General features: G+C 41.6%; 1 protein-coding gene across 3 annotated transcripts in view; it reads right to left on the bottom strand.

Annotated features, from left to right (window-relative positions):
* The window catches only part of atp13a3 (ATPase 13A3), a 116,015-nt gene that overhangs the window by 33,010 nt on the left and 70,418 nt on the right, over positions 1–12,587 (bottom strand). For all 3 annotated transcript variants that reach the window (XM_030372978.1, XM_030372976.1, XM_030372977.1), the window contains 7 exons: positions 5,894–6,112; positions 5,672–5,742; positions 4,962–5,045; positions 3,077–3,146; positions 1,346–1,480; positions 1,035–1,107; positions 41–172 (listed from right to left, as the gene is read on the bottom strand). In XM_030372978.1, coding sequence (XP_030228838.1) covers positions 41–172; positions 1,035–1,107; positions 1,346–1,480; positions 3,077–3,146; positions 4,962–5,045; positions 5,672–5,742; positions 5,894–6,112 — 784 coding nt within the window. The remainder of the gene's footprint in view (positions 1–40; positions 173–1,034; positions 1,108–1,345; positions 1,481–3,076; positions 3,147–4,961; positions 5,046–5,671; positions 5,743–5,893; positions 6,113–12,587) is intronic.

Here is a 12,587-nt window from a genome sequence, read left to right as displayed (position 1 = left end):
ACCCCACAGTGACGTAGGCTAAGCTGGCTTGACCTCTGACCTGTGAGCATGCTCTCGTTGACGATGCATGTTCCCGTGACCAGCACCGCATCACATGGCATGATGGTGCCGTTGCTAGGGATGACGATGACGTCGCCGGGCACAACGTCGGTGGAGATGACCTCTTCGATCTCTGTGGGAGCGGAAGGGAAAGGGGGGGGGGGGGGGGGGGGTCAATGGTAAGTTTCACACCGCTTGCGCCGGTTTTAAACAAAAGTGTCGGTTGGAACGCCTGCGTCACAGGCTGGTACGAGAGTAGTTGAGCAAGAGATAAGGGGGGGGGGGGGGGGCACGCTGTACCACACACCATGCGTGTCGATTCGGAAAACAAGCCACATTCCAAGCCTCTTATGGGAGGCAGCGATGTGGCAAACAACACCAAATAAAACCTAAAAAAAAGACCTTGTCCTTAGCGATTCTGGTATCGGATTTTGTTTGTATCTGGATTCTGGAGCATTCTCCGTTACCGGTAATGTGAGGTATCACACTGATCTCTGATAACAGTGTCAGCCTGCCGCAAAATAAACGTCAGTGTTGGTGCAGGTGGAGAATGGGAGGAAACACGAGGAAAGGGCAGAAGTGGTGCGCCAGGTAGAGACGACCCTGGAGTCTTGTTCAGCAGATCCCATTGCCCACAACGCGCTGGGCAGGACAGGAAGTGCTGAGGCATCACACATGCACCGACTACTGCAGCAGAGCGCTGCACAAACGCAACAAACATACAGTATCTTTGATGCCTTGCAGGTAAAATATTTTTTGGAAGAAGTGCACCACACACGCGCGCGCGCGCACACACACACACACACACACACACACACACACACACACACACACACACACACACACACACACACACACACACACACACACACACACACACACACACACACACGTCCCTTCTCAGGTTTGGTCGAACAAGCTAAAACCTTGTGCGTGTGATGCAGTTTCAGAACCAATAAGCACACACAAAATCCACAAAGAAAGAGCTGACAAACCGTTGTTTGCGCGGCAAATGGACATGCGGACAATACTGTGCGCGGCCACCATGTCGCGGAGCGTGATGTATTGCTGAAAGAAGAAGAACACAAGGAGAGCTTCTTCAGTATGAAGCCCTGATGCCTGGTTGAATTCATTTAGTTTCACTCTCCCTCCGATTCACACCATCAACAGTTGGAGAGTTCAAGCGACCTATGGGTGCGGTTCTGCTTATGAAATGGCACACTGGGGCCCATGTGAAGTGCTATTTAATGTGCCCACAAAACACTGGGATAAGGCTGTAGTTACAGAGCTGATTTTCGGACTGTACCTTTTTAATGGTGTACAGAGAGGTAGCTATGGAAATGAAGGACATGAATACGATGGTGGCAGCGTAGTAGTAATACTCTTCGAAAGCCCACAGGATCACACTGAAGAGCTGGAAGATGTAGAACGGATTCAGGACCTGTATTAGGACAATGGCAACCAGATGAGAGACACACACTGATTAGAGAACAGACTTATTGAAGAAGGATATAAAAAAAAAATCATACATGTTTGACATGGGTATTGAACTCTGCTGCTGTATATCATTTACTGAAATATTGAAAAAAATAACACACCAAATGTGTAAGGAGTCAGAGCAAGAAGAGGGAATGAGGCAGATACAAACGAGACAACGCAACGTCCCAATATCAAAATAGGGGAGGGAACTGGAATGAAATGGTAAGGAGCAGGAAAATGTAATTTCTTAGTTTAATTGGTACCACCACATGTAGTGACTATCAGAACAAACTTGCCCTTGGTCAATTAAGCCTGCACCCTTTCCCTTGCACACAATAACTTATAACTCAGGGCAAGGCTTTCCCCAAAGTATCACAACACCAACAAAAGGAGATCAAAAGGAGATCTCCAGTGTCGATTATGAAATTAAACTTTTTTTTATGACGGACCCTGACCCTTGACCTACTACGAGTAAAGAAAGTGAAAGTACTGATCGGGGAGTATCCTGTCTGATATAAGTGTCATTCACTACCAATAAACATGTGAAATACCCTGACAGTTTTCCACAGAGAGTTTGCAATGATTATATGAATAAGTCCATATCAGGGAATATTGTTCTAATGATCCAACTAGTGAAACACATTTTATTTTTGTTCCTCAAATCATATCTAAAGAGCTATAAATCCCAAAACGAACTTTAAAGACACTAAACTATGATGTTTGACTGGTGAAGGACACGAGCAAAGTGTATGCAAGCTTGAATCCACAGTTCAAGCTTGCATACAGTGATCGCAGTGATCTTTTGTTAATGTTTGATCTTTAGCTTCTTTAACCATCAATGAAATACCAACACGACAGACCCCTGTTGGATGAGTGACCCAACTGAAATACATAATAAAGGTGTCAAGGTTGATGGATTTTTTTTTCCCTCGTTTTAAATTCTTCATGTACAGGACCTAAACCACTCGGAAAGAAATGTATTTATTTACATATCCGGTTCCAGAGCTTCAATCCGGACTCATGATAGGGGACATAATATTATAAAAGGGATGGAAAATACAGAGCCTCTGGAAAATAGCTCTGATTCAATGCAGTACTGGGCCATCAGCAGCAACCAGTGAAGTATAAATCCCATAAAGCATCGTCTGAAATGGATCTGCCAAGGTGCCTGGTCTGGGAACAGACTGCGGCCTACTGTCCAGGAAGCCAGGTATTTATCTCACAATAGCATCAGTAGTCAAACATGAACTCACTGGATAAACTGGTTACATTTGTAACATATTGATCAAACAAGGAACATATGGAAGTGTCATATATATATACATATAAGAGTAGTATCTCCCTTTTGCACAACAGGTTTCCAAGAACTTTGTCTGAGCAATGCTGAGTCAGGCGTTTCCGAGAAACCGTATTCCCTTGAAACAACGTCAGATTAGAGACAGTGGATAGTGCTGTTAAGCACTATCCACTAGCAGTGCGTGCTCTTAATGTTTGATAGACGGAGTAGAACACATGCAATATCTGCAAAGTGAATAGTTTGTACTACTTTCTGCCCCACCTCTTTGATAAGAAGTTTGAAGACCGAAGGCACTTTCACCGCAATTTCATTCACTCCGAAGAACAGTCTCCTGTCAGAGAGAAACAAGTAAAACGGTTTACGAACAGAGAAAGGGCATAAACAAACGGTACATCACATTTACAAGGAGAAAGGACAAATGCTCACAGGCGCACAAGGGGAAAGGACACTAGTCAGTCAACAGCCAAACCTTCTGATTAAGTCTTTTTGAATTATAAATGATAAGAAAACAACAATTGTTTCATTCACCATCTATTAGTGGTTAGCGAGGAAGACACCATCTTTTTGGTGATTAATTGGAAATTAATTTATTTTTCTTAATTTCCATTCAATTTGCTTACTAATATTATTAAATGTGCAGATAGTTTCAGGCAAACTGAGGCTTTTAATTCACTGATGGATGTACAGGGAAATTGACAGTCATATCAGCATTTATGGCGGGCTAAACCAACATCAGTGTAACAAGATAAGCTACATAATGTTTAATGTTGGCCTGTGGTCTCATCTGTTCCGTTTCCTATCGTTAATCTTGTGTACATGATTTATAACATGATTGAGTTAAACAGTTTGTAACCAAAGACCTTTGAGACCAGTGATTACGTAGCCTTGTGAGACCATTCAGATATTCACATTTGCATTTCACAATGATTATCAATTATGCATTGGCTGGAGAGCAATTGATTTCCAAAAATAGCTCCAGCTTCATCTAGTTCAGAAATCTCCATCCACTCTACTGCTCATGCTCTCTTCAACTTAACCGAATCCGGTCTGAAGTAAAGCAAAAACATTTTTGTCAACTGAGATAAGCCATCTGTGCAGAATCTGCTAACCTTGAAGCATTGAATGTTAATCAGTCTATTTCCAACCCAAACATTTTTGGATTGCGTGGATTGCAACACTTTCCTCGGGCGACGCCATTGTTTTGTTAGTTCGGCAGAATGCAGCGCTTCCAGTTCGCTTGAACTGATCCTCCCTCCCCTGACCAGGGCTGGACTGGCCATCGGGCAATGCCCGGTGGGCTGGCAGGGCTTTTTTGGGCCGACGAGGTTTACTAGAGTAAATGGACCCGGATTTTTCGGATCCCATTGAAGAAACAACCCCTCCCCCTCTCTCTCTCTCTCTCTCTCTCTCTCTCTCTCTCTCTCTCTCTCTCTCTCTCTCTCTCTCTCTCTCTCTCTCTCTCTCTCTCTCTCTCTCTCTCTCTCTCTCTCTCTCTCTCTCTCTCTCTCTCTCTCTCTCTCTCTCTCTCTCTCTCCCTCCCTCCCCCTCTCATACTTTAGGGTGCCACTTTGACTTACTGTGTTATAATTTGTTGTGTTTTAGTTAGTGTAGGCCTTAATAAAATAATACATATATTTTGTATTCTTCCTGTTGTTCTGTGTTCTTGCATTTTTTGCTGATTGTGAGACGGTTCAAACTGTACATATTATAAGCATTAGTAATTTCAGAAGGGATTTGCTGCAAAAGTCTCTGCAAGTATAGTGAAAGAGCGTATCAATTTAACATGGTTACTCTCTTCCATGTAGGCTACTGCGCTTTATTTTAATTTTTGAAACAGCACAATATGCGGATATATCCTCTGGTATGTTGTGTGCCTCCGCATGTCGAATAAATAATCATAGTGGGCTGCCATGGCCAAAAATGCCAGGGCCATTTTTTGGTCCCAGTCCAGCCCTGCCCCTGACTGATGATCGGTCCAAGCTTTTTAACGTTTCAAGAAAAGATTTGACGGGATCGAGGCCAGACCGATTTACGTAGAGAAACAGACGGTGAACTTGTCAGTCAGGGGGGTCTCATTTGGCTAGTGATTACAGGCTTTACTGTAATGGGGGGGGGGGGGGGGGGGGGGGGGGGCAGGTGGGGTTACCTGTACTCCTGCAGGTTCCTGGACAGCCCAGCGCTGTGCTCAGAGTGCAAGGCTGAGCAGCTCACCTGCAGATCCTCCAGGCCTCTGGAAGAGCACCAGGAAGAGAGGAAATCAGGGATATGCATTATACATTCTCATTTCAATTGACCATTAATTCTATACCTTGTTAATCGCCTATAAATATGTAACAAAGAAACCCAATAATAAACATCTGTATAATAATAATAATAAAAAAAAAAAATATATATATATATATATATATATATATATATATATATACATACATACATACATACATACATACATACATACATACATACATACATACATACATACATACATACATACATACATACATACATACATACATACATACATACATACATACATACACACACACACACACACACACACACACACACACACACACACACACACACACACACACACACACACACACACACACACACACACACACACATATATATTTATTTATTTTAAATGGTACAGATGGCAAAAATACATATCTATACAAGGTTAACAACATAACCATTAACTTTAACAGCAACTACATATGATATACGTAGTGCTTAATTTATACATACAGCACTGAATTCACCGATAGATATTCCTTAGACACTCCAGCCCCGCTTGGAGGTGGCCGATGAATCAATGAATCAATCCAACGAGCGTAAATGCAGGGTGCTTACGTTAAAACCTCAAAGTTCTGCGCCTCTCCATTCCAGTAGTACTTGGCACTGTGGTGTGTGAAATATCGGATCTGCAGGGAGCAAAGGAGAGCTGTTGATTTGGGAGTGTGTGCGCGTGTGAATCCATTAAAAGTGTGATATCTCATCCGAAAACAAAGCCATGGCCATGTGCGTGCGTGTCGGACATGGCAGCGTGCGTGCGAGTGCGTGTGTGCACGAGACCTGCGTGGGTTGGTATTCGCCATATCTGTGGATGAGCTCTTGATTGGGGTCGGCCTGGGATGTCTGATGGCGGGGTCCTTTCCCCGTGGCGGGGGTGGGGGTGTCGGGGGAGGGGATGGAGGAGGGGGAGGTGGTCTGGGTATCCAGGATGTGGAAAGGGCTCCTCCCGGGAGCCAGGATCACGCGCACCTTGGCCAGGAACCAGCGGCGGAACTCGTCCTGTGGAAGGACGGTAGAGGAACACAGCGTGCGTTTAGGCCGAGAGAGGGTCATGATTTCAGGTCCCGTTTTCAGGTCTCGTTCTTCCTATGAGCCATGCCTGCCAATGAACAGTCCCGTGGGCAAGAGGTAGGACTGGGTAAAAATATCGATTCATCAATGCACTGCGATTTATTTGTTCTCGATTAATTATTATTATTTTTAATCTATTATTTCCATAAGAAAAAGGTAAGTCATTGTAATATAGAAGCGAGTACGCCTAAATGTACACATACCCTTTTACATTTGTCCATGTTATGATTATGACTTTTATGCTGCAGGTTTAGCTCAGAAACAATACTATAGTGTATTCCCCTTTTGCTAGTTAAAGCACAATGAAATGGTGAATTCATTTTGAAATGGTTAATTCTAAATAATATTTAGGTATTTTTGTCAAATGCACGTATTATTGAATCGATATCGAAGCAATTGGATCAATATCAAATCAAAATCAAATCGAAGCAAGACCTAAAGAATCAAATTGAATTGAATTGTGAGGTACCTCGCAATACCCAGCCCTAACAAGAGGAGCAAGATGGTGACAAGGAGCAGGACAACGAAGACCAGGAGAGTACGGAAAGGTCTTTCTATTCCGGAGACTAGGACAAAAGCAATTTTCCGAAACATGTCATCGAGACAATCTCTAGGAGATGCCACGCCCACTCTCTATAATGAGGATTTGGAAGATTTGGAAGGTTATCACGGGAATTTGAACCCCCGACCTTGGCAGTGCAGGTCCCATGTTTTACCCTTTGAGCTATCCGGGAGCCCACACACACACACACACACACACACACACACACACACACACACACACACACACACACACACACACACACACACACACACACACACACACTAGTGGGACTTAGCCTGACATCGGAAAAACAATTTGCAAATGGGCATTAGTCTGGAACCTCTCTTGTTTATGTAAGGTATGTACTATTAACAGGCATGCAAACTGGCTCGGGGTGAAAAAGGTGAGAATGATGCGTGAGCTGAGAAAAACACAGACCCACTATAGGGTTCCAGGTTTATACTCCGGGGAGTTTTCTTTTACATTTTTTATTGTATTAGGGTTAGTCACAAGCTAAAAAAAAATTACAGGACTGCGCACAATTACGAACAAAGCATTAATTTATAATGTGCAAGGGCAGCCCCAATAGGTACATAACTTACTACAAAATTAAGAAAGAATATTGAGAAGAATAAAAAGAGGTGGGAGGACAGGGCAATAGGAGTATGCCATTATTTATTTTTCTTCTTGGCCTGGACCAGTGTCTCAAGGGCCCGCTTTCGCTGTTTTGCAGCATGCAAAACAGCGACTTCTCTCACCTATATCGACTAGTATGTATCAACACAACTGGTGACCCCGCTGAAAAATTATCTTTCGGCGCGTTTCCACCCGAGGGTGCGTTCGGTTCGCAAAGTTGCGGCACGGTTCGCGTTTCCACTGCCAAAAGTGGGCGTGACATGGGGATAAAAACAAACCGCGAGGTATTGTTCTGGACAATGGACGCGTCGCGTAAAACGTTAGCTTGGGCGAACAAGGAGGTGGAGCATGGACCTATTAAAGAAGACAATACTTTATTAAAGCATGCAATTGTGATGTAGAACAAAATAAAAAGAAAACAAAGTGCTTGCATGATATTGAAGCCTACAGCGATCGTTACTTAACTTGTGTGGTGGTGCCTTATCATTTGTTTACCCTTCACTCCCATTGGCTGAATCGATGAGAACGTTTTAGATAATATAAGGTCGCGGGGAGACGAAGCTCTGTTCGTTTGTATATTTTATTTACGTGACCATATTTGGTGTGAATGCTGTAGCATTCACAGCTTTGAAATCCTACATATTTATTTTTGGTGTGAATGCTGTAGCATTCACAGCTTTGAAATCCTACATATTTATTTTTATTTTTATTATTCCGCCGTTATTTTGGAGTGCGACTCCTTCGCCATACTTCAACGTAGAAACTTCATTCAAACCTTAAAACGTTCAGCTCCATTAGGAATCGAGCGCTATTACTTTTCTTATTGATATTCTTCATAATTCCCGAGATATTCAACTTTATTCACCGAAAATTCCCCCATTCACTCCCATTAAAAATTAAAAAAAACGCTGATTCACCCTTCATCCGATTCAACACTTCCAACATTCAAACGTTCATAACTTGGTCAAATTTCAACCGTTTAGAATCATTCAAAGAATTAAACAGATCTACACATTTGTATCTTCAATAATATTCAAACAGAATTTCGATATCATTTATAGTCTTTTCAGATTCACAGTTTTAGTTTTAATTCCGGATTCGTTTTCAGTTGCTCTCACTCTAACCGTTTGCCATGGCAACAGCTCGTTGACCAATCAGTGGTCTCTAACATTCGATATTCAAATGAGGCTGATTCGTCCTTGATCCGATTCAACCCTTCCAACATTCAAACCTTCATAACTGGGTCAAATTTCAACCGTTTACCATCATTCAAAGAATTAAACAGATTAACACATTTGTCTCTTCAATAATATTCAAACATAATTTCGATATCATTTATAGTTTCCTCAGATTCACAGTTTTATTTTTATTTTTATTATAAATATTCTGCCACTTTTTGGCAACGCGACTCCTTCAACGTACTTCAATGTAGAAACATCATTCAAACATTAAAACGTTCAGCTCCATTAGTACTATTGTGCTATTATTTTTCTTATTGATATTATTCATAATTCCCGAGATATTCAACGTTATTCACCGAAAATTCCCCCATTCACTCCCATTCAAAATTAAAAAAACGCTGATTCATCCTTGATCCGATTCAACCCTTCCAACATTCAAACCTTCATAACTTGGTCAAATTTCAACCGTTTACCATCATTCAAGGAATTAAACCGATCTAAATATTTGTATCTTCTATAATATTGAAACAGAATTTCGATACCATTTATAGTTTTTTCAGATTCACAGTTTTAGTCTCAAACCGTCATATTCTACAGTTTGTCCCATTGAGGCAGTCTGCCCATTCTGACACTTAAATTACTAAAGACATTGTAACTAAATCATTTTTCAGCCGTTTACCATCGCTGAAACAATTAAACAAATGTAGACATTTGTATCTTCAATAATATCTAAATGAAATTTCGAAAGCTTTTAAACTTTTTCCAGAATCACAGTTTTAGTTTGACACCGGATTAGTTTTCAGTTGGTTTCATTGATTTCCGTTGACATTCAGGCAGACTCCCTTAAACACACACACACACACACACACACACACACACACACACACACACACACACACACACACACACACACACACACACACACACACACACACACAAAGATAACATCGGCCGGGTGAAACACACGCACACACACACACACACACGCACGCCGGCTTGGGCACACACACACACACACACACACACACACACACACACACACACACACACACACACACACACACACACACACACACACACACACACACACACACACACACACACACACACAGATAACATCGGCCGGGTGAAACACACACACACACACACACACACACACACACACACACACACACACACACACACACACACACACACACACACACACACACACACACACACACACACACACACACACACACTGCAATCCGATTTTAACATTTGGAACTCCTTTCCAATCCCTCACTTGAATAAAGCTATTCAACATTTATACTGCTCCTCCTACCACTACTACCATTAGCCGGCAGACTGTAAATGAAGAAGGCGTTATGTAAGGGATAATGCCCGACGAGGTGTCCATTATGATGGATATAAAATGGACACATAAGACAATCGATATTCGGTATTTGTTATGGATTTATTGTACAAATTCCCTGAAAAGATGCACGTTCCAGGATGAATGGAAAAGCTCCCGTAAGAAAAATTGATTTATAAATCACAAAAACAACTCATATGAATTGATCCTCTTCAGTCTTACTTTGTACTTGAGGCCTTTTTCGGGAATCTGTTGGAGAGTGGGAGCACTCGAAGGTCTCTTAAAAAAATCGCCTGACATCCATGGCTAATTAATGACAGGTAGGCAGGCATGATAATCCACAACGCGTAGGGCCATGTGTTTACATACTTCCTGTTTATATATTTTCCTGGATCCGGATTGGTGTTGCCGCCGCAGCCGCAAGGCACTGCTTGGAGGGTCACAGACCATAATAGCATAGGCCTATAACAGCGCAGATGAAAATGATTCAGATTACAGCGTTAATTTGTTCAACTATATGAAACTTTGTTTTAGGTGTTTTAAAATGATACCAAATTTATTTCCGATTATTCCAACGGCAGAATACAAGGCACAGGGAACTTTGAGGTTCGTAAACGCTATTTAGAGGTGCGTAAACGCTATTTCCTTAATTCCAGAGGTGCGTAAACGGTGTTTACGTGCGTTTGACCCTCCACTACAGTCCTGGTAACAATCAATTATTACTGAGAGAAATATATATTCAAATTCTAGGTACAAGTCGAGAGATATGTCAGAAGTTCATGAAGACTCTCAAAGCAGCATTTGATGCAACCAGTCTTTTTGTACATGTCAAATACGCATACAATTAAACATATAACTCTGTTACTCATACATTCAAGAAGGCTACACTGCTCGATTATTGTCGTTTTAAAAGGCGACTGACAGATTGTGTCAGACATACAACCAACCTACCTGTTCAGAACGATATATAGGCCTATAGGCTACGTTATTATCATGTCAGCGTTGATCTGAATGAGCACGCGATACAGCGGCTCGTGGCGTGACAGCCTTTAAATACCAGCCCAGACGACACGAGCGTCATTCCACAGATGAAGACAGTCGGGTAAGTCACATATAATTATATGAACCTGTCTTTATACAGTTTATTTCGATTATCTTCTTTAAAAACACTGGAAAGTATTTAATTGATATATTAAAACCAAACGAAAATGATATTGGCGAATTAAATGTTGTGAACAGCGGCAGAACATTCGAAAATAAAAGCGGTTAGCCAAAGTTTGCGCAGTCACTGCGTCACATTAGTTACCGTAACCCGTTCAATGGAAAGCAGAGTCCCAAATATACGCTAAGTCCCTTTTACTGGCCGCTTTGGCTACACGTTAGGCAAATCTATAAGACTTGTCTCAAATAACATTGGTCTCAAATCTTAAAGAAGACGTTTCTTCTAGAAGATGACGACGATAACGCAGCAATAAACTGAATGCAACCGCCTTTGTTCTTAAACGAGAACAAGATTGAAGCGCGAGCGAACGTAAAAATGCCACTGAGAAAAAAGTAGGCCTACAACCTGAAATTCAAGCGGTAAGTTGTTAAACAAAATGTTAAACTTCAATAATTGTTGGTAGTCAAGTTATATAGGCCATTTAATTAATCTCTCAACAGCGTAAGCATACCACATTGTAAACCCTACCACATTGGCGGGAAAACACATCGGCGGGAAAACACGGCATACGCCATGTATTCAGCCTCGTACGCGCTCGCGCGTGTGTGTGTGTGTGTGTGTGTGTGTGTGTGTGTGTGTGTGTTTAACTCTTTCTCTCTTTCTAGTAGTTTCATGTCGTTTATATGTTCAATTTAAAAGAAAAGATAAACCTAGTCTAATATGTTTTTTCATCTTCTAGAGACCATCCAGAGAACTCGTTGCTTCGGTTTGATTGGTGAGTAAAAGCAAATCGGAACTCCGTTACTCAGATGCCTGTGTCTGGCTATGTTTATAACTAGCAGTGTTAGCCTTTAGTCAACATTAAGGCGAGTATAAGGTGAATAGACCCATAGATACATTAGAACACTAGATGTCTCGAACGTCACCACTGCTGGCCAGCTTACCACAGTCAGCTGCTCACCCATAACATTGGGTTGGAAGTGGTACACTTTTTAAATAACCATAACTTGCTACATTTTTATAAACGCCAGAGATGTAGTTATGACACATTGTATTTGTTAATGACCCTGCATACTTGAATGACACTGCAAACCGTTTGTAAATCGGTTGAAAATTGAGCAAGTTATGGTTCTCTCTCTCTCTCTCTCTCTCTCTCTCTCTCTCTCTCTCTCTCTCTCTCTCTCTCTCTCTCTCTCTCTCTCTCTCTCTCTCTCTCTCTCTCTCTCTCTCTCTCTCTCTCTCTCTCTCTCTCTCTCTCTCTTATATATTAATAGCCTAATAATATATAATTATCTGGGGCTCATTAATATAGGCTAATATTAAGCACAGAGGAACCATTTGTATTGCAGTCCTTCTATTATATACTGGGCAGTGTTTGTAACTGACATTAGTTAACAGATTCTTTTCTTGTGTGTATGTCTGCCTTTTATCATTATAACTAAGTACTGTGTATACCAGCCAATGTTGACAGAGACATGCTGAGCAGATTCATGCAATTAATTTAATTAAGTTAATGTTTGTTTTCT

Source organism: Gadus morhua, chromosome 12 (genome assembly GCF_902167405.1).
Source record: "Gadus morhua chromosome 12, gadMor3.0, whole genome shotgun sequence".
Taxonomy (NCBI): domain Eukaryota; kingdom Metazoa; phylum Chordata; class Actinopteri; order Gadiformes; family Gadidae; genus Gadus; species Gadus morhua.
This window is presented reverse-complemented; position numbering and strand designations above follow the sequence as displayed.